General features: G+C 37.1%; 1 protein-coding gene across 1 annotated transcript in view; it reads right to left on the bottom strand.

Moving 5' to 3' along the window:
* The window catches only part of KDM7A (lysine demethylase 7A), a 37317-nt gene that overhangs the window by 5391 nt on the left and 8545 nt on the right, over positions 1–23381 (bottom strand). Inside the window, exons 4-18 of the mRNA XM_031061427.1 lie at positions 21774–21915; positions 21328–21514; positions 20306–20468; positions 17550–17637; positions 16709–16815; positions 14022–14113; positions 10797–10886; positions 9718–9927; positions 9003–9127; positions 8343–8500; positions 5125–5222; positions 2466–2614; positions 2119–2327; positions 1693–1778; positions 313–589 (exon numbers count right to left, since the gene is read on the bottom strand). Coding sequence (XP_030917287.1) covers positions 313–589; positions 1693–1778; positions 2119–2327; positions 2466–2614; positions 5125–5222; positions 8343–8500; positions 9003–9127; positions 9718–9927; positions 10797–10886; positions 14022–14113; positions 16709–16815; positions 17550–17637; positions 20306–20468; positions 21328–21514; positions 21774–21915 — 2181 coding nt within the window. The remainder of the gene's footprint in view (positions 1–312; positions 590–1692; positions 1779–2118; positions 2328–2465; positions 2615–5124; positions 5223–8342; positions 8501–9002; positions 9128–9717; positions 9928–10796; positions 10887–14021; positions 14114–16708; positions 16816–17549; positions 17638–20305; positions 20469–21327; positions 21515–21773; positions 21916–23381) is intronic.

Genomic DNA, 23381 nt, shown 5'->3' with positions numbered 1-23381 from the left:
TTATTCAAGTTATTCTTGAGTAAACTACAGAATATAAACTAGAAACTAAACCTACATAGTATGCTCATCAGACTATTTCTGAAGTGTTAAGAGTTTCTAAACCTTCATTTCAATAAGCTCATCTGATTGAGGCCAGTTAGATCTCTCTTAATTCCACCTCCCCATATTCTGTGCCAAAATCTGAGTGTCCACAGCATGCTCACTTTGTATTTTCCCTCAAGGTCTAATCCTGTCCTTTACTCAGTTTCTGCATTTAGTCTTTTACTTCCTCCCCCCAGCCCACTTTGGCAAGGGGATGGAGGTCAGCATTACCTTTTGTTGCCTGGTTGCTGATGGGGGGTGGATTTGATGCTGGCCTCTTCGTTGGGTGCAGTGGTACAGACAAGGACGTTTCCCCATAGGGCCTGTCAGGGCTAAGGCTGCCATCACTCAGCTGACACTCTGCTTGCATCAGGCTGGAGTCTCGTGTGTATTTGCCATGCTGAAAACTCAAGCTGTTGCTGTGGACTATGCTTCTGTTTTCCTGAACCTTAAGACTTGCTTCTGATGCACCCTCCTTCTTGATATATTTTTGAGTTTTATTTGCATCCTAGTATAGAAATGAGAAGAAAAGACGAGCAAGTTAGTGGCTTCTGGCTACGGGTTCACTCCACTTTTTCCAATTATAGTACTGTGTCTTTGAAACAGGTATTTCAGTTCCACCAGTATGTGGCCATTTTATGAGTCCATCATTTCTTTTAGAATAGATACCTCTTAAAGACAACATCGTTTTTTGCAAGCTTTTCCATATGCACCTAAGGGCAATGCTACAGTTAAAGTACACATAATGTACTCAATTCCCCTACTTCTTGTTTTCAGCTTGCAGTGACCAAAACAAATGCAATTGTTCTTGATTAAACCAGCCACTGTAACAAGCCATACCATAATCACTGACTACTTTAATAGGTAATTTGTTTTCAATATTCAGCTGATGAAAGAATAAATGCTAAATTGGGAATTACAAACTGCAAAGGTGTACCATGCAGTCAAATATTCTTACAAAGCAAACACCACAAAGCACACAGTTAGAAACAGTGCTATTTAACGGCTGTAATTTTGCAACTTTAGTTGTTCTAGTTAATTATTCTAATGCTTCTAACACAGACAAGTTCAGAAATACTAAAAAAGTTCACAGTGTAGAAAAGCTCAGATTGTCAGAGTGTAAGGCACACAACCTTTAATTCCTTGCTGGATTCCATTTTGACATCAGAAAAAATATTCCTACCTGCAAGCTGTTGAAAGCTATCAATGTAGCAGTACCAATTTCCTAATCAAGTATTTTTACTATACACACTATCAACATGTTCCACTTGTTCTGATGTTCTTGTTGGGAATAACAATGAATAAACAAAGTGCTTCCCCAATTAGAATTAATATAAATTCACACATTTTTAATGCAGTATTTTTATTTTTCATGATATTGCCCTGACCACCTCAATATTAGGCACTATGAGAGAAAAGAATTTGAAAGCAAAAAACCCAAAACAATAACAGTGAAAAAATCCATGACAAAAATAATCCACTTAACAGAACCAGAAGTATCTCCGAGATACACAGTGTTTAAAGACCAGCCCACCATGCCTTCTGTACTTAGAATTTTATGATCTCTTCTCCTATAAAAATGTGTTCAATATGTTCTAAGTATTGCTTTACCTGAGGGGTAATCCTCGAAGCTTCATTCAGGTGTCTAGTCCATGCTGAAGTTCCCAAGTCTCCTTCCTCCTCCTTCACAGACCTACCTAAAGAGAAGTTTAACAAGTTTAAATTTTAATACTTTCACTCTAGCCACAACTTTCCCATTCTTGTAAATAGGCCACAAAACTTTTAGATGGAAATATTTAGAAGTGGTATTCTGATGATGAGCTAAGTTTGTTCCAGTTTTCAGAAGTAATATTTACCTTTTATAGAAAAAACACAACAACAAAGCAAAACCACAGAATACACCTTTTTAAATGTCAGCCTGATTGATTAAAAAACTACTAATCTAATAACTACAAATCCAAAACTGTAACTTTAAGTGACCATTCTGAGCACTGTGCCAAAAGCAAGGAGCAGCAGTTCCTTAGTTCAGATACCTACCACATTCCATGGGTTTGTGGCTCTGAGATGGCTGTCTGTCTTTATGCCGACTCCTGGAGTAGCTTCTGTGTTCCTGAAGAGAGGTTCTTTTATTTGTGCAGTCTGTGCTTTGAGTATGACCTGGTAAACATGTAGTATAGTGCAATCCTGCCATAGAAAGCATGCCCTGAATAGCTTCTTCTTCTGTACTTGTCGAGGTAGGACATTCCCTAGGAAAATCAAGGGAGTAGTGAGTAGTTCAAAACAGAAACCTTTGAAGGACTGATTTTTACATTGCTATAAAGTAGAACCATAAATACATGCTAAAAGATGTAACAGTTCATAAAAAATGCCCACAATGTGCTTACTTTTTACTGGGACTTTCATTTCTGGATGGCTTCTGGGTATTTTGACAAAGGTCTCTTGTGACCTTAGATTCCTCTTTGAAATTGGATGTTACTTCCTGCTTCTCTTCATCACCTGAGCTTTCTGACTCCTCTGTGGAGGAATCCTTCTGCTGAAACAAGAGGAAACAGTATGAAGAATGGTCACCAGAGCTCCTAAGTGGAGACTCTACTGATGCCTTAGGTTTTAGCTTTTATATTTTTCAGATTCTGTCCTGCTTTAGGGTGTAGTTATGAGCTTCATATTAGGGGATGGTGAGCTCTCTTCACAAAGTAGGGAGACAAAACAATTCCTTTCCTAGCTTGGGACCAAGGACAAATGATTCAAACTCCAGGCCCAAGAGCATAAACAATGTGGACTGAAGAGAGAAAAACAAGAAGGATGGCACTTCCTAAGCTAAAGCTATAATTGGAAAATTAACTCCAATATGGAAATGGACTGGAACTTATCAAAGTGTGAGACCTTGTGACCTGGTCAACCATTTTCTGACCATTTTGGGTTCATCTTGGGTGTAGCCCTGGCTGGGCTCTTGTGCTGCCCAAGGTAGATCCATTAAGGCATTTCAATAAATACCTACTTTATTCCTTTAGCTCTATCTAGCCTCTGTTCTAGGTCAGCCTTCACAAGGCATCACTACCTCAATTCATGCTAAGTGAAGAACTCAAAACCTTCAAGGTCCAACTGTTTTTGTACTTATAGTATCCAGAATGCAGTTAATCTGAATATAGCAGCTGAGATGCTACACATTCAAATTTTGCAATACTGACAAGTACATGTTCCACAATACAAAGGCATCTCCAAAATCCATTTTTCACAAAGCACCTCACACATGACACCATACACAAATGACTGCATTCTCTTTAATGACAGCATTATTCTTATCTTCAATATTTAACATACAGGGAAAAAATACAGAAGTATGTTCCAAGCAGCAGACAGAATTGATGCCTATTATATATATATAACAGGACACATTCCTCCCCACAAAACTGCTTCTGGTTCCTGCTCTCACAAAATGTAACTGTCAACAGCACCATCTCTGATGAATGACAGATGCTCCCAGGTAAATCCAGAGGACAGCAGGAACAGAGACACAACAGCTGTTGCCTCTGTTACAGTGGCCCAGCCTCATTTCATGAATGAAAGAGCTTTTCAGCTCCTGCTGAGATTACAGCTTGTATGGGCAGGAGCTTCTCAAAGGTGGAGCAACCATATGTGACTCAATATGCCTTTACAGGAAGCAAGGGCTACAGTACATATGTTCCATCTTGGTAATTCAGACTAATCTATTTTCAACAAGTACAGAGAACATCACTATTTTTTTTCTCAAGCCAAGGAATATATGTGACACTCAACAGAGGTTTTGAAAACAGAAGATCAGAACATTCATAATTCTGAATGACTGACACCATTATCCCCACCATCAAAAACAAAACTGGAATGAATGAAATGCATTTTATCACCAAGAGGTATTTTTATACAATAGTTTCATTCACATGAGCAGCTTCCTAAATTTAAAAAGCAGAAGAATATGGAAAAAACTAGGAGAGTAAGTACAGCATAAATATAAAACACTGACTCATTTCCAAAGTCACACAAAACTGGCTATATTCTCCTGCAAAGATGAAATGTATTACTTCTGAGTAACCACTGATTCTGTGTCTTAGAAAAGGAAACCTGAGCCAAAGCTGCTGGCAATGCAGTTTAGGAAACCAGAAGAAATCACACCATGAAGGTTCCTGTCACTTACTCCAACATTTAGATTAGATAATGATGAAAGACAGCAAGTATCAAAAAAAATATCTTGACCACCATGGAAAAAGTAGGAATATGAAGACTTCTTGTAAAGTCATATAATAGGTTGACAACTGAAAGGAAGACCAAGAGCATTAGCTTTCCAAAAGCATGAAACAAAAATGCCAGGTAATCACTTCACCTTACTGCTAAACAATAAGAATTTAAATTACTAAGTACAAATCAATTTGCAAACGAAAAAATAATTAAAGCATTTATAGACACATACACACATCTCTAAATTCTAGAAGTTGTATTAAAAATGTTTGTAAATATCTACACATATGTGTGCATTCATACTTCATTTAATTCTGAAGAAATCACCACAATCTAGACCCTTAAATGGAGGACTCCCATCCATTTCCAACAGTCTCAAGTCCCTGAAAAAGATTTAGCCACTTCAGGTTGTTTATAAAACTGAATACCTGCAAGATTGTTTCCTATCAACTGTGCTCTAAAAGGAAACTGTGTGGTTGATACTCATAATTTGAATGATGAAATTTAGACTTGTTATTAAAGACATAAATAAAGCAACTAGGATCTGACTTTCCTCAGACTTTGCTTGTTCCAGAACAGGGCTCATCCTCTGCCAACCCCACCTCAATGACAAAGAAGATGAAATTTGGCAAGATAGCATATCTTATCTTTTTTCTCACCACTAGAATAAATGAAGAATGAAGCACTACATTGTTTGATATTAATCTGAACAAGAACTACATACTTTGTTATTGCTGCTTTAACACAAACTTTGACCAGACAAATATGAAGTATGTGAGCAAAATTATATTTAATTGCTTCATTAATTTCTGAGACTTTTTTAATCTGTACCTGTGTAGTGCAATCAGGCTCAGATTCTTCTGAATCAGAAATATCAGAGTACTCTGAGGATCCATTCCTGAGTTCTGATTTCACACTTTCAAAGAACACTGCAGAGAAAAGGATTAAAATATAAGACACACCATTAACTACGTTAATATTTAACAATTATTTTTGAAGCAAAACCCAAGAAACACATATTTTGTTTTAACAGTCTGTAAACAAAGGCAAATGCACACACTGATCTGGTTCACAAGTTTGCTTAGGATGATAGCAAGTTTCCTACTGCTGACCAATAGACTCCTCAAGCAATTGAGCAGATGAAGACAGGAAAAAACAGTTTATATTTCTTCTTTCCCAAAGGGCACCCACTTCAGACATGCCACTTGGGCAGTTTCTGGGCTTTTTTTGTACAGGTTGGAGCCAGAGCAGTTCTCACCAGCATGTACCCCTAAAAGACTGCATTTGTCCTAAGGAACCACAAGCAGGAAACACATTGCTAAGTGTTTGGATTCCAGGGCTCAAGGCCAGGAATGAGCTGTATGTATACCCGGGTCAAGGCTGCTGGCAAAAATTTTGATTAAGTACAAATTCATTAAAGATGACAATGTGCAGTTCAGGTAGCGTAAGTTTTTTGTAGAAAAGCAAAATAGGGTAAAAAAATAATGACTGTGTCAAGAAAATAGGGTCCAAAGAAAGAAACATGACTTTAAAAGTATTTATAGTTTCATACAAAACAATGCTGAAAGCAAAGCTGAACAAATCAGAAACTAACTTTAGAACGAAGACAAGTAAAATTGAAATGTTGGTTTGCTTTCAGCATAGTTTTACATGAAATTACATAAAAGAACACAATTCTTCCTAACTATAATTATGCAAGAATAAAGGATGTACCTATAACTATGTATACACTGCAATTCTAGTTGAGGTTTGCTCCTATTGAAAACTGTGACAAAGATCACAATTAAGCATCAAATATATTTGAAGGGATATTAATTATTTCTAAACACTGCACAGTGATAACTACTTTTAGAGTCAAAAGAAAGCTAACATGAGATTTGTCGTCAGAAAGTGAATAAATGGAACAGCTAGGACTAAAAGCTGGAGAAGACTAACTAAACTTAAGAGAGTATTAGAAAGAACTATGAGGAATATCCAAGCACATTAAATGAGCAACACCACTGGATAGGAAATTAAGCTATATAAAGTAATGCTCAACATATAACGATAAATTAATGCTTTTAATCACTGCAGCTCAAAACAACCCAAGGGATTTCTGACTATAACTCATGCCTTTGGCTCATTTCAAAAAGGCAAATAAGATTCTAGGATAAGCAAGAGCAAGAACAATACAGAAAACAATTTTAGAGATCAAGAGAACTTTCCTTTAGACTACTATCTTTTCCAAGAAACTACATTGCTCTGTATGCCTCCAGAGACAAGGAGGAATATTCCCCAAATTGGGCGAATGAGAGTAGTCATTATCTGTGAGATCAGGCTAAGACACTGTGAATTAAGATCTCAAACCACTTTCCCTTCATTCACACCAAGTATCTTGCTCAATATTAAGGACAGCACTTGATCTCTGTCCCTCTGCTAACACTGGGTCACCATTTAAAACCAGGATCTTGGCATGACACACAAAGCTAGATAGAGCTTGATCAGTTTAAAGGCATCTGTCTGTGGACATTCCTCTTGGCCTCAATCCCAGTAAGAACAACCAAAGTTGGCAGCTGTTCTAAGAACAGGTAGTTCCTCTGCCAGAATTCTCTGCAGACAATGCCTTTCCCCTCTCTAGAGTCTCAGTTAAGGCAAAATAATCACATGTAACACACACTCAGGGAAGTCTGAAGACACTCAATATTCAATTAAAAATACCAGGATTAGTCCTGAGCGCTCAATTTTTGGAAGAACAATCTCAACATTCACTTCTAGTTCTAAGTAAATTTAATGCATTTGGATACTCAGTGCCATATTCTTTCTGTATCAAATAAGAGCAATAATTTTGAAGAAAAGCTACCATTTCTCTGTATGATTTAATCTTTGATTCAAGTGCAAAATTTAGTTTGATTTACTTAGTTTAATTTTGGAAGTTGAAAACCACTGCAGTAAGCCTTCACTCAACAAGCTGTTTGTCCTGTTTCAAGAATACCCAAGAGAGACTTCTCTCATGTGCAGGTATTTTAATACTGTCCTCTGTGACATATGGAAGCACAGTCAACAGGGATTATAGTTTGCCTTGTTAATGAAAATAATTAAATATTTTATTCAGGCTGACAGCAGAGTCAAATGGTATGGTCTGTTGTGCAGGAAACTCGGAACTGGAAGCCTCCAGAGGAGTCTTATCATTTTTTAAGTGTTGACTTCACTTTGTAATAGACACCTTCTGAGCCCTTTTAAGCTCTACTGTGAATGGATGCGACTTTTAATTCAGGAGGCAGCAGAACAGCTATGCCAAGGACTAATTCTGTCTGCACACAGGTAAGAGCCATTAAAAACAGGCATTGGCAACAGGCATTCAATATTGATACTTTACTAATAAGCTGTGTGATCATCGCTGCTGAACACTTTGCAGGAGGCTACCAAAAGACCACTAAAGATTAGTTCCCAGTGAAGGGTGGTTTAAAGCACTGCAAAGTGGAATGAAAGTGTTTTACAGATAACCTAAGTTCTTTCCTAACCTTGCAGATTACAAAGGTCAAATGTATAAGATTTTAGTGATGTTAAATTATATCTTTTCACTTGTATGCAATAAATCAATTCATTAGTAAAACATACAAAATTGTATGATCAACTATGAAATTGTCAGGTTTAAAATGGCTATGTATTATAAACTTTCATTCTCTATAGTGAAATGATGAGCTTTTCACAATGAGGTATATTTTGGTTTTAAAAGCAAAATCCAATCAGCATTCTTACATTATGAAGCAGACCTAGATAACAAATACTCATCCAGAACACCAATTAAATCTCCACTGTGAAAAATGCTCTCCATAGCATTCAAGACAGCACTAACATAAAAAGGTGAGTTTTACTTTTCATCTCTATCCTGTTAGTTTCTTCAGTAGACAAATATTTAAGAAATGTTTTGTGTAACTTCTAATACTACTGCTCTGATTTATTTCTTTATCCTCTATATACTCAGTCAGACTGAAATTTTATAAACAGTAGTTAGACCCTCATTGAGACCATCAAAATGTTCAAGTGATAGGACTTGGAGACAATCTTACTGTTCAGTGGTTTCTGGGCATCTGCATTCCCTTCTCCTTCAAATCCTGAGGGCTGCTCTTCTACCTTCACAGCTGTCTTTTTTGACCTTGTCCTGTCATCTTCATCTTCACTGTCTGCTGTGTAAAGACTTCGATCTGTAAATGGACGTCTCTCATCTCTTCTCACAAGAAAAAAAAAGAAGTCAGTTTTTACTCTTAAAAAACCTGAAGCAACCATTTTCCTTCCATTATTTAGAACACACTCTCAAGATGTAACAGTACTATTCTCTTATGCTCATCTCTTCATTCTGAATTGTAGGCATTCCCATTTACTTCCTATACAACTGTCATTTCCATAAAGATATGACACCAGAGTACTTTTAATGAGAAGCACTCTTATAAATAGATAAAAAACTTTTTCTACTTTGAAGCATTCCCTTCAGTACAGACCCCACTGAGCAAGTGAATGAAATGCTGTAACAAAGGAACATGCAAAGAATCCCTTCCTCTTCACTTCCTAACTGTGGCTCCACTAGGGGACAGCAGACACAGACACTCCTGTATTCCTAACCAGACTCTTACTGGTAAGAACTTAAGAGCTCTACAAATAGAAATATTAACAATTAGCATACTCCAGACCACAATGACCAGGAAAAAGTATCCACAAGCAATCCTTTATACCTAATTATTCTTCCGTTTGACAGCAGAAGGCGAAGATCATTGTCTTTTGTTCTCCATTCAGGTACTGTAGAAGAGGGCTGAAAGGGCTTGTTAAACCTCCCATTCAGTTTTGAGCTTGTGATATCCTAAAGAAGTAAAAGCAATTTTGCTAATTATTTCTTCTTATGAACTCAATTGTTTTTCTGCACTCCATAAAAGATTAAATTCACTACTAGGATGGTTACCACACAGATAACCAACTGAAAAAAGCTCAAACAAAACATGTTTGGATGTAAAGAACTTCAGGAGATGACTGCACCTTCTCCTTCCTTGAACCATCTATACTCTCCTGAAGCACCTGAAACAAATACAACTTTCCTACAATACTCCTTTTATGTTTCCTTCGGAGAAATACCAATATACTAAGGCAAGCCAGAAGCTCAGCTTGGTACTGCTACAGCAACTCTTGGATTGGGTATGCGCTCCCTGATATTAATATCTCAGAACTGATTTAAGGACAGCAAAATATCAACAATGGAAAGTAACTTGCGTTTAGCTGAACTTTCTTAGCTCAAAGCAATTTACATTTGACATAAAATCTGAAACAATCTCTCCATATCTCATATGACAAAGAGTTCTAGTCTGTATTCTTACGCATCTTAAACCATTTTCTTTTTAACAGAGATTAGAAAACTACTCTGGTTTTGTTTTTCCTTGCACATAACTCAATACTTGCCTCTTCCCATGGTGACATCTCCAGCCTTTTCAGTACCTCCCTAGTGTGAAGTTCCAGGATGTCCAGATTAGAAGGAGTTTTGGTAGCATGGTCTCGCAGCTTCCTCACCCTTCTCCTGGACTGGTGAGGGGAAGCTGTTTCATGTGAAGATCGTGAACTTGGAGACACACCAAGAATTCCCTGAGTTTTAACTAATTTGCTGTTTTCCTCCTGTAATTAAAAGCACTTTTCAGAATAGTCTCAGAGGAATAAATCCACATATTTAAGTACTACTTCTTATTCATCTAATTAAATGTAAATTATGTAAGGAAAATTGTTAGATGTTTTAGAGAAATAACTACATGTTTCATTCGGATTTGATGTACAAAGTTTAGTTCTACTGCACCTTTTTTTCATTTAAGGCTTTTATGCTATTCCACAAGAGTAGTGCCACCAAAACACATGATTTCATTCAGGAAGGCAGCACAGGGTAGACATGTACTGTACACAACAGATCACATCCCCTCAGACCCATTCTCTTCACATGGAAATGTGAAAATTTTTCAAGAATCAATAACCACTGAAGAATAAAGGAGTAAAACACTGGTATGTTAAAGCAACAACAAGAACAACAACAACAAAAAAAAACCAACAAAAAAAAAACAACAACAACAAAAAACCCAAACAAAAAACAAACAAACAAAAAAAAACCCAAACAAACAAAAAAAAACCTCCCTCACTGATATTACACACAGCCACAAAACAGAGGAGTGAGCAAAAGAGATGACAACTGGACCAGAACTCACAATAATAATAATTTTAAGTAGTTAACTACAAATAATTTCATCATTAAAATCTAAAAATCAACAAAAATACATAATTAATTATAATAATAATAAATAATAATACTGTCCATTTTCTTTAGCTGAAATACCCATAGCTGAGTATTCCAAACAGTTTTCCTCTCAATATTCTATTATTAAATGAATGGTAATAAATTAAAAGGAGAATATGGTCATCCAGAAGCATAACATTGATGGAGTTGCCCAATTCAAAGATTTATTTTCTGAAGACTTATGTAGGGCTGCCTCTGTTCTTACCTCTACAGAACGAATCACTTTAGAGAGCTCTTTGATGAGATGCCCAGGCCTAATGTTGTCTGGAATTTCAAAGGCATGTTCTGTTACAAGCTGTGTGCAAAGGGAGAAGAAAAAGATACTTAGTTTTGGGGTTTTTTTTCCAGATAAAAGCAGAAATAATATGAAATAAACAAAACTACAAGGGAAAAAATAAAAGTAAAATAAAAACCAGATTCATTTCTATAATAATGATCACAAACAGCCAGGGCTGATACACACATGCAGTAGCTTCCAGTTCAAGCTTTAGTAGCCAGCAGATATTCCTCAGTGTCTCCAAGATTCCAAAGAAGAGGTAACAGAAAGCCATACTGACAACCACTTTATTTTTTTTATCCTCAGTAGAGTAATCACCTTTTTTCCCTTTACCACGGTCAGAATAGAGGAATACTTCAACATTAATTAGAGTTATGACTTTAAAAACACCATAATACTAAGGGAATTTCACCCTGACAAAAAATGTAATCTCAAGAATAATCATGAGTAACCAAGATGCAGATTTTTAGACATCTTCCTGACACCCAATTCTTAAAAATTACCTTCTTAGCTTATTTAAAATCTAGCAGATTGGAAAATGCAACTTAGGAAAAATATCCCTATTCCTTATAAACAATATAGGAAGTTGTAAGAGTTTATGTTCCCTTTAATCCTCTGAAACCATATCAGAGACAGATTTCATATACATACACACACAACAAAAGTTCAAATACTCTATAGTTAGATCCAGCAAAAAATATTTTGTATGTAGTTTAAATGTCCATTTAGAACACTTTTAGTTAGAATTAAACAGATAAAACATCACTTAACACACAGGCTAGAATGATTGCCTTGAATTCCTGTAATCAACTACTTAAATGGAAAAACATCATAAAAGACTTTCAGCTACCCACATTTCAAAAATGAGATTCAGCAGCAAAATGATTGCTAGAAGCAATTCAATACTGTATGTGCATTTCATTGAACCTGTCTTCCTCTCAGTCATTAAAACAAATCCTTTCTCCCCCTCCCAACAAAACCCAACACCTACATATCATCATGATATGATTATTCATTTCAGGGCCCCTAATTCTACAGGGAAGATTAAATCAGCTGCTATTATTTACAATTGTTCATTCTTTGAATGTATCACACCTCTACATATTCACCCTGGAGAAAACAGCAGCTCTGTCACTAAACTGTATAATTTTTCCATCAAGTTATTGGTCATTTTAGGACCATTCAATCCTTCCTACTTCACTGTCTCAAAAGAAGATGAGTTTGAAATTCTCTAGAAAATGGCACAAAACAATTCTCTAAGATAATTAATCTATGTTGAAAAGACATGCTCCATGACACAAATGTGAAAGCTCATGAGAGAGGTGTTCTCATTTGAGGAGCACGTGTTTGCCATTTTTCAGGAACTGTCTGAAATCCTCAGCATGAGCAGATCAAACTGCAATGCACAAAGCTCCTCCTGTCCTCACCTGCCCACAGCTCCAAACCTATCTCACACATGGTCTGCTGCACAGCAGGACTGGCTCAAGGATGAAGCAGCAGCCAGAGAAGATGGCTGTAAGGTATGAAACTTGATAGCTGGTGGACAGCAGACAACACTGTGGCTGAATCACTGATGCTCTGCACTTCCCTCACAATGGCTGTGTCTCTTCATCCAGTGGTTTAGAAATACTCAAAGGTCTCATTAATAAGCATTCAGAATGCAGCAAGTGCAATTGATTTTTCTTCCACAGAGAATGAGAGAATGTACCACATTCCACATGAATCAAAATACTCAATGACCTACTAGACAGTACACAAATGCTACAATACTACACTACAGCAATCTAGAAAAAAGGAATGCTAATCCAATTTCAAATCAAAATCAGAATTTATATATGCTGTGTTTGATCTCAGTTCAGTAGCCTAATCACTTGGCTTGCTTATTATCCATGCCACAGAAGCAAAGATGGCTTGGATTCACACGTGGTTCAAGAGCTTAGGCCCAACATCCCATAAACACTGAGGCATTGCTCGCTAACAAGCCTTCATCCAGAACAGCAGAGACCAAGAGACACTGGAGAACCAACACAGAGGGCCAGCAGAGTTTCATCTGGGATCAGTAATGCTACACAGTCTGGACCCCAACACATTGCACACATAAAAACCACCTCTGCATCTGCATCTCATGTCCAGTTCCACAGAACTCATACTGTTGGATGCAGCATTATGCAATTATCATATGTAGTATCATACATACATGCTAAGTTCTCTTACAAGTTGAATTTGTGGGCAGAAAGAGCAGAGATCTCAAAGAGCCAGTTCAAGTCTGGCTTGCAACAAGGCAATGTCACAAGCAGCAAAAAAGTAGAATTAATACCCTCAGTCAGAACCAAACTGCCTGTCAGGGAACAGCACTTCCCAGGAGCACTGCTTCCAAGAGGGTTTATTAGCATAGGCACATGAAAAAACACATGGAGTTAGGCCAGACCCAGCTCTGTGCCAAAACAAGCTTTCCTGGAGAAAAGAGCACCAGCAAAGCCAGCACTGATGGCATACTTATGATTTTTCAAGAGTCAATCAATGTTGAGCAAGGAGAGTTTTCAACTGAAGTTAATATTCCTCAATCTGAATCTAAACTGACTCTTCAGCAGGTGTAGCTGAAATGTGCTTTCCACACCACTGACATGAATGCAAAATGAAAAATGCCATGGTATTCCCATACCTCCACTGCCTCAGATGAGGATTAATTGACTGTATTAACACATTCCTTAGAAAGTTCCCCACCTTATCACCTTATCCTCTGGCATTCTTATCCTGTCCTGAGGTAAAGCAAGATTCTACCTCAATCAGCTATAATACTTGAGCTTATTAAATGGCCTAATAGACTTGGAATAATCATGGAATCATGATTTTTGGAATGTAAGTCTTGATGCCAAAATCCAATATAAACTTCACCCTAGCCATGGAAACATCAGTTTTTATTTTTTATGAAGTTTATAGGTCATAGCGTTGTTCAGTGACTAATCATGGAATATAAAATTGGCATTATGATTCTTCCCCAAATCAGCAGTATATACTTCTAATAGACTTTTTCACTACTCATTAACAAACAGATAAAAATAAATCTTAAACTTTGAAAGGGCATAGATCTTCACTTAGTTTTAAATGAAAACAGAGCTCACCAAAATAGCAAACAAAATCACTTATACGTACTTCTTTTTTCATCCATAATTTTAAAGCAGTAAGTAAAGCCTTCACTCCTTGCACTAAATAGCTTGGAGGCTGGAAACCATCTTCCCTCAGTTCTAGAAAGATACAGAAACCAATTTAGAAACACATCAAGAAAAAAAATAGAATGATACCTACCCTTCAGCCAATAAAGTTGCCATTGTGCAACAGCACAGTAAAGAAAAAATTGTTCAAGCAAATGAAACATGGCATGCTGTGCACACTGTAACAAGAAGGACCAGGAAAAAAGCAAATCCAACCCTAGAGTGATTCTACATAAAACCTTCTTTTTTAAAATTTATTCTTGTATGAATTAGGGTTAAGTTTACAACATACTAAAGGTCATTTAGGGAAAAAGAATCCAGATCTAAAATAGAGAAAAAAAAACATTTGAAGAAATATGAAGAAACTTTTATTTCATTGAGAAATATTTTAGTCAAAGGGGACCAGCAGGATGTGGGATGTATCTCTAAATTTGAATTTGCACTGCTTATCTCCATACATATGCAAATGGCTCACACTAGCATACTTCCACTTCCCAAACATTTTTGTCACCCTTCCAATTATCACAGTTCTCCCTCACATGGTTTACATCATTTTTACTCCCAAAATCAAAGGGACAGGGGGTGGAAACCACCCTGTTTCAGAACCTCCTCTTCTTAGGGAAGTTGTGTTCCCAACTGATTGCAATTCCTTTTCATTCTCTCTTTTGCTTCATAGAAGTAAAAAAAGGAAGGGAAAAGAGAAATCCTCCATAAACAACCAAAAGTAGATTAAAACCTCTCCTCATGTTCCTGACAAGTATTTCCACTTGTCAATAGCAAATGGATCAACACTAGAACCATTTGGCTCATTTTATCCCCTTAAAAGAATACACTAATAAAACACCATTCTTATGGATTATGTATTAGGAAGCTGGCAGAAAAAGGAAGGTTCTGTGAGTAAACAGCTGTTCTTCCCTCAAAGGCCTCCTACTTGTTAAAGGGTATGGGAGGTACTGGCAGCAGAAATCTTCCTGCCCATTAGCTGAATCAGTTGATAAAATTTTAAGAATACAATGGAGTACCATAGGCTAAATCTTTTAGATGCAATAGAAACAATTGCATGAGTTAAAAGTAATTCAAATTAATGACTACAGCATACATGAACAACAGCACACATTGCATCTTTTGAAACCCCAAGAATTAAGAAAACTATTTAGGTGAATGCAATAATACTTATCATGAAACACTTTCTGCAAACAAAAAGTCAAATTCAAAATGTTTGTGACCCTGTTACCATTCTATAGAATGAAGCAGAAAGACATGCTGTGCTGATTTTGTTCACTGACCTGAATTTCATAAAAAGGTACTGCTAACAGCTGGACATCACCATTACCCCACAAAACTGAAGTGGCATCATTCTTTATTCATAAAACAATGGATTCTGACTAGCAAACACCTAATTCATTTGAGCCTTGATGCCAAAATCCAATATAAACTTCACCTCAGCCATGGAAACATCAGTTTTTATTTTTTGTGATGTTTATAGGTCATAGTGTTGTTCAGTGACAAAACATGTACTAAACCAAAGATTAAATATAACATGAGAATAAGTTTCACAGCCTAAGACACAAGAGGCTCACAGCCTATGGACTCATGGAGTCATGGGATAAAAAAAGGAGAGGGAAGAGTGGGGTGAACAGACACAGCTTATAGTTAGCTAGATCTTACAGAAACATATGTGTGCTTTTCCAGCAGGAACACAGTTCCCATGGCTTCTGACGAGTTTGTAAACATTAAATATGTATGAATGAGAGAAACCAAAGCAAGCTTTCTAGATAAAAATACTCTTTTTGTAAGGAAAAGTTTTCTGCGAGTTTGTTCTGTTTGGTAAAATTTCTGAGCTGCTCTGGGGTCACTGTGAGACTTCAAATGCTCATTTAGGAATCAAGGGCTGTTCAATGTTTTAATTTGCTGAAAGGAGAAAAGATAATTTTCAATAACTTGTACGGTTTTCACATTAGAAGACATCATGTGGGATTCTGATCTATTCCAAAACAGAAATTGAATTCAGCAGCCTCTTCTGAAGGTTGACTTCTGTCCTTTGAAATACATTGTATTATTAAGATTAAACAGAGCAGGCAGAGGGCAAGATACTTGAGCAAAAAAAGGTGAAGTCACATAGGCACTCTCTCAAACACAAACATACATGGGTACAATTACAGCAATTAAGGAATGGGTGACAAAGTTTGGAGAAGAACAGTAACTGTTAAGAACTGGAGGCTGTTGAGACACCTCCTAGATAAGCACTGATATAAGTGACTTAACACAGCCCATAGGAACTGGTACATCTTTCCTACAAAAGCCCTCACAGACATCTTTCCTTCCACAACCAGGAGCAGAGGACAGCAGGCACTGTGACTGGAAAGGCCAAAGAAAATTGTAGAAGTGCAAGAAAACGTCTATGTTCAGCTGTGAAGCCACCAAGAAGAAACTCACAGATGTAAGTTAGGGGGATCATTTCATAGAACTACTTGCTTGAAGTAAAGGCTATCAATGGATATTCAAAGATCTTAAATTATATGAAAGAAGCCTGGGAGAAAAACTGATGTCATGGTCCATTACCACTTAAGAGAAAAATAATTATAAAAGCACATATATGTGCATCTGTTAAAATAAAACATGCATTACCTTTCAATGTTTCCAATAAGTTTTTGGCCACAAACCAACAGATGGCTTCAAAGAAAGGAAATTTGAAAAGATCTGGGGTTTTTAGCCTCTTCTCCATTTCATAACACCTGAATAAATGCAAATATTAAAACCATGAATGTTTTAATTATCAAATTATTCAACTATGTAATCATTCAAATTGACACAATGTCCAAAATAAAATGAAATAAAATAACCATGGCCATGATAAAGAAAAGAAGTCAAGTACCACATAGTTAAACCCCAACAAGACCACAGACAAGATTGAACTCTGGTCTCATTCAGGCTCTGACCTTATCAAGTTTGACTGCGGCACTTCTAAGAATAAAGTTGGACTTCATAAAACTAGGATACAAACCCAATGTGTGATCTTTTAACAGATGGAATTTTATCAGGATTCCACTGTAATAAATAAAAACAATATGTTTAGAAGACAGCTCTACATCTTGGACAAAAACTAAATACAGCTGCCCTTAGAGCAATGCTGACTTGAGGATGCTCATTTCAACTCAGTGTCGCACACCTGGGCTTGCTTAGTTTTATTTTACTCACTTATACTAATCTCCAAAGTAGATTTTTTTTTTCTTTTTTTTTTCCTCCTTTTAGTCACTTAAATTCTTGCACAGCCTTCATTTTGCTTTTGAAACAAACTTTGCAGAAGTAAAACAAGAGAACGTGCTTGATACATTCTAACTGAAAATGCCACTATAGTCAGTTAGAGAGCCTGTACCAATTTGATCCTGGTTAAGTGCATGAAGAAAAATCTCTATGAAAAGAATACCCTACTTACTGGGGAACAAGTACAGGAAGAGCTGAGACTAACCTGAGCTGCATGCCAATGTTGAGGTTGTGCAAAAAGTTTCCTCCAAAAGCCATACAATCCTGAGATGTGAGCACAGCGTGAATCCAGCCTGAAATGACATATTGTGAAATTTAATACATACGCATGAATTATTCTAAGACTGTTCTTAAATACACATATAAGTAAAAATGCTGCTCCTGAAAGAAAAAAGCAAACAGATTTGTATTCTGTGCTAGGAACAAGTAATTTTAACAACATGTAAACTACAATTTTTCAGAAATCTAATGGAACTGTAGTTTTCTGAAATAATTAAGCTTAAAACATTTATCACAGGGAGGGGGTGGTAAGGATGCAAAGCCAACTTGTCAAGTTTCATTCCAATCCACAAATATAAACAACTCAGGAATGGAAAAATATACTGAACAAAGGATCAAGTCATAAAAAGAAAATTGTATGTCTTTCAGTATTTACATGTTGCTTACAGTAACTGGGTTGTTTGCACAAAATAAAATCATTTAGCAATACTGAACTTTCTCAAATAGGAATTCAGAAGTGGTCCCATAAATTATTCTAAATACAGCCATTCTAAGTCAAGTGAAATTATGATCAGTTTAAAACCCAGTCTAGACACACTATAAAGTTTGTCACATAATTGAAATATTGTCCTTAAGAAATCCACTATTCAACACGGTAAAGCATGGCCAACATTACACTATCGATCTAGCTAATTGCTAGGGGATAACTTCAACTAAGCACACAAAAGAACACATTACATGAGTTGCCTGATTAAAAATAGTTATTTGTGAAATTTATACTGTGGAGCTCTAGTGTAAGTAAACTACAAGGAGACTTTCTCTGTCAAGATCTGATTTTGCATGCCTACAGATGGTCTTTGACACAAGATGAGTTCGCCAGACATTTGCAGACTGCTTCATGCTTCCACTGAGTGTAGGCAAGATGGACAGGAAGCTTCCCAATTTGAGGAAAGATCAGACCAAATCACAAACAACTACATATTACAAACTAGCATTCAATCTATGCCCTAATTCAGCTAATAATGAGCAGTTTCACAGCATACCCGCATCAACATAAGATTTTAATTATTTTCATTCCTGCTTGTTATTTTTATGCTGCACTTTTGATCCAGGTATATATAATGAGGAATGCAAATTTGGTGTAGACCACACAGAATATCTTGAATTATATTTAAATAACTTTAAAGAGCCTCCCAGTAGATCTTATTCACCTACATGCAAAATTAATTTTAGATCAGAAGACTACTCTGAACATATTTCCAAGATTATAAAATAATTATGACATCCACTAGCACCAGTGCAAGCAGAAACAGCAAGTGGTTTTCACCAGAGATCAGGGGATTTTTTTTGTCAAAGTCTCTCCTCGGTCTTACAGAATTTCACATTTTTTTAAACACCTATCTTGAAACCTAGTTTAATTTATGGGTTCTTCTGCTGCACTCCATCATATGTATATGAATAAGTATGTGTGTATACACATACATGCACATGTGTGTTTGGAAGTACCTTTTTATGTGTAGACACATTGAAATACATGTACACATGAGAAATTATCATCTGATGATACTTTTCTTCATGGCCATATTACAGTGATAGCTCAGATTCAGCTGATTACTTAGAAAGCAGTAACTATTTTCTGTGAGTCACAATAAAGTTCTTCATTCTGTAATTCTGCTTTCTCTGTTCATAGATCTATGAACTTACATGCATGGACAATTAATGCTATTTCTTGCTGGAAATACATTTTTTAAAGCTCTGGCTGTTCAGGAATGTCAAGAGCACACAGAGGGCCTCATCAGGTACTATGGCACTTATTCTGTACAAGCTGTGAACTAGAACAGTAAACACTGAACCTCACAGGTACAGAATTGAGCTATGAGAAAAATGAAGTAGTCTAGAAAGTACAGGATGGAATAATGTACTGATCATAATCTTCAAGGTTTCTTCCAGAACTAGAATTGTAAATCATTTTCTTGCTCCTTGTATTTAAAGCTTTTTTTCTGCTCAAAAAAGAGAAGACAGCACCCAGTACAAATTTTCAACAATTAAATACTAAAAAGTATTTATATGGATAGACTGGATAAGCAAAAATACCAAAACCTGGCAGTCACTTTATTGGCAAAATATTGTTTGATTTATTAAAGAGTTGTAAGCTTATGGTATTTGGGAGTTTGTGTAGGGAGAGGTGTTTTGTTTGAAGCATTTGTCTGTTTTTTATTCTTTTATTAAAGAATTGTTTTGAACTGTTTTGACATTTCTCACAACAAAAGCAAACCAAAAAACCCACCCAACTTTTATTCTTCATACTCTAGCCTACAGCATAAGTTTATGTGATGTTTTTGTAATAATTAGGCTTAGTAGGCCTTGCAATACTGAAATGTGTAAAAATAAAACTGTATTATAAAATTAGGGTAAGAATTCAGACTGAATACTTAACAAATAGTGAACAATCTGTGCTTTATTAATTGGAACTACTTCCCTGATAATCAAAATCAACTTTAATTTGTTGTCTTCTAATGGAGTAACAAATACCCTTTCATTCCCTGATAATTGTTATGACTGTCAGGCAATCTTAAAAGCTGAATTACTTGCTTTGAAAATCTAAAGTTCTAATTGTTTTATTATTCTCTCTTATCCATAATTTTAGAGGATACCAAATGCTGATAATGCAATTATTTTACAATATTCGTAATTCCTGGTGATTAAACTTGCTAAGTCCTAATACCAAGAGTAAAGTCTTACCTGTTGGGACAAATAAAGTGTGTCCTTGCTTCACAACACACTTGTAACACTTGTCAACCTTGTCCCCAAAATACACTTCACTCTGGGTGACAGATGAACTCCAGGACTCATAGAGAGCCAAATTTTCATCAGTGGGCTTGATCAAGTAGAATATCTTCTCACCCTATTGAACAAATATACCAAACAAATAAATTAATGTTTTTCTAGAGGTACACTACAACCTACTGAAGTAGGTTGTACACTACAACTCCTACTGAAGTAACAGATTGACCTAAATGTAAAGTATTCCATCTTCCCACTATGGCATGTTCAGGCAGTGTCACAAATGCGATCCACCAAGAGCTTAGATACAGCATATTAAACAGGTGGTGTCTTGTGATTTAAAGGGAGCAAACAAACACACCAGAACTTTTCATGGAATACAAAAATATCCAGTTTTTATAAACAATTCATGGATATGCCCACACCTACCAAGGGAGAAAATGAATGGATGAAACCACTTTGCCTCTTCCATGATGTACACATGGTCAGATTTGTGAGAATAAAAAATTGAGTATGCCAATGATTTTCATTCAATTATTTTTTTCCTGCTAAAACCTCACTATGTCACTCACAGGTCTACCAATTACAGTCTACAAGTCACCAAAAGCATACTAAGTAAAAGCATAAAAATGCAACACCAGAGATCAGTAATTCACTTTCAGCCTCCTCCCTTAGCATTGCAAGCCCAGGATTTCATGCAGGTGATAATGCCACAGACAGAAGGCTGCACACTGAATAACTTTTGTTTCATATAGTCATAGACATCCAGGGGGTGGCTGGGTGCTGGAACAGGCTCCCCAGCTAAGTGGACACAGCACCAAGCCTGACAGAGCTAAAGAAGCGCTTGGACAATGCTCTGAGGCACATGCTGTGACTCTTGGGCTGTCCTGAGCAGGACCAGGAGTTGGACTTGATGATCCTCATGGGTTCCTTCCAACACAGCATATTCTGTGATTCGGTAAATCAAGCAGCATTCATACCCAGAGAACGTGGTACCAAACTGATGTTCCTCCAAAATCAATATGAAAATCTGTATAGCTGTCCTGGACACCCATTAAGCAATACTTCTGAACAAAAGGCTTAGGGAAGACAGAATCATCTGGCCAATAATTTTCCACCCACGAAAGCTTTCTGGCAATGTCTGGTACTTCCACTAATTCAGACATCCTTTTAAAAAACAAACAAACAAAAAAGATCTGTTAATATACGCAGGAGTAAGCACACCTCTTTTTAAATGACAGCTTCCTACAAAGACATTACTTATGAACTAATAAATATGTTTTATACCCATATTACATGACAATGGCAGTCTACATAAAATACACCTCCTCCTGTCTTTCCCACTACAGGCATTATATTCCTACACATACTGTTCAGCTTCGTGAAAACCACTTCCTACATTCAAGGAACTGAAGTCAATACTCACTTTGTGTCCGAGAATTCCAGGCTGATCACATTCAATACTTTGGGTCGGTCAGGATTTGTGAAGTATTTAATGTAATTATGGAGCTTCATTTTACTGTCGGCTTGTCTTGCTACATCTATGACATCTATCACTTTGTCACCACCTGTAAAAAACAGGATGACCTTCTTAAGGCTATCACAGATAAAAGACATTTCAGGAATTTAAGAGAAAATTAGCTTTTTTCCAGTCTTTATCAAAACAATTCTGCAGAAAAACTCTACTACTATCATTATTCTCTCGGAAGAGAGACAGATCAGTATAAACCAACTTTTTATTAGGTTTAACTTTAATTACTATAATCAGCCAAGGACAGAACTGAAAACACTCTAAAAATAAATCCTCTTTCCTGTGGTTAACCAAAAAGAAAGAGTAGTATAGAATGGCTGCATCTGTTTTAAAAAAAATGGGTTTATGGCTGCAATTGCAAAGAGTAGCATGGAGAAAGTTATCAGGCGTCATGGTTTGATGCTGGCACAATGCCAGTGCCCCCATGAAAATATATGCTCCCTGGTGTCTGCTGTGAGATATGACCAGGAACAAGCAAAGCAGGCCCCCACTTAGAAATAAAGAAAAGAAAACTTTATTAACTAAACTACAACTCTAAGTAGCAAGAAACACACAGGGAAAATGAAAACTTTTCAAAAACATTTCCTCCTCCCCCCACCAAATTTCCAATACATCTATCCCCCAAAATCACCAACTCTCAGTCCATCACCACCCTTTAGGTAATCAATTCTCAGTTCATCAAGAGGAGAGGAGTCCCTCTTGTACCATAGGCTTCCCCAGGAAACACTGTTGAAACCTCGTGTGTTTCCATGTCACTCGTGGCACCGCCCAGAGAACATTTGCCATCGTGACCTCTTCCTTCCATGTCCAGTGCTCTCACCACAGCACATGGACCAGAGCTGCTTCTAGGGTTGTCCTTTTAAGGATGCTTTGTCCCGTACCAAAAAGAGCACAGTCTCACCTTCGGGACACCTGTTCCCTCCCAAATTTCACCCCCTGGGGCCAAGGGGTACCAACACTGAACCCTCTTGGCTCTGAGCCATTGCCTCCCTCTGGATGCAGTCTCTGTGTCACAAGGAACATGGTTCTGTCCATGGCTATAACAAGAAGAGTCCAGCTAAGGCCACTCCATCATCTCTTCAAACCTAAGATTCTTCTGTACTCTCCCGACATCTTTCACTTGCCCAGACCTTCACCCTTGCACATTTCTTTCTTCCACTTTATCTCTCTTCTAGGAAAGGTTAATGTTCTGCAAAGTTTTCATTGTCCAAAAAAGGGTTAAAAGCTCGGGCTTTGCCTTCTCAGGAACTCCCACAGCGGCTGGACACCTTCTCGCTGCCCCCCCACTTCTTCTCCTTCTCAGCCTGCACCCCCCCTTCTTCTCCTTCTCAGCTGTGCTGCCGGCACATGTTATCAAGTTCCAAGGTAGCACAGTCCAGGCACAGGCTGTACTCTTCCCCGCCGAAACCCACGAGAACTTCTTACAGGAGCGCTCTGCTTTTTAACCCCTGTGTTCTCAGAGGCCACATTATCCAATGTCCCCAGTGGCCACACCAGGTGCCA

This window comes from Geospiza fortis, unplaced genomic scaffold, assembly GCF_000277835.1.
Source record: "Geospiza fortis unplaced genomic scaffold, GeoFor_1.0 scaffold8, whole genome shotgun sequence".
Taxonomy (NCBI): Eukaryota; Metazoa; Chordata; class Aves; order Passeriformes; family Thraupidae; genus Geospiza; species Geospiza fortis.
This window is presented reverse-complemented; position numbering and strand designations above follow the sequence as displayed.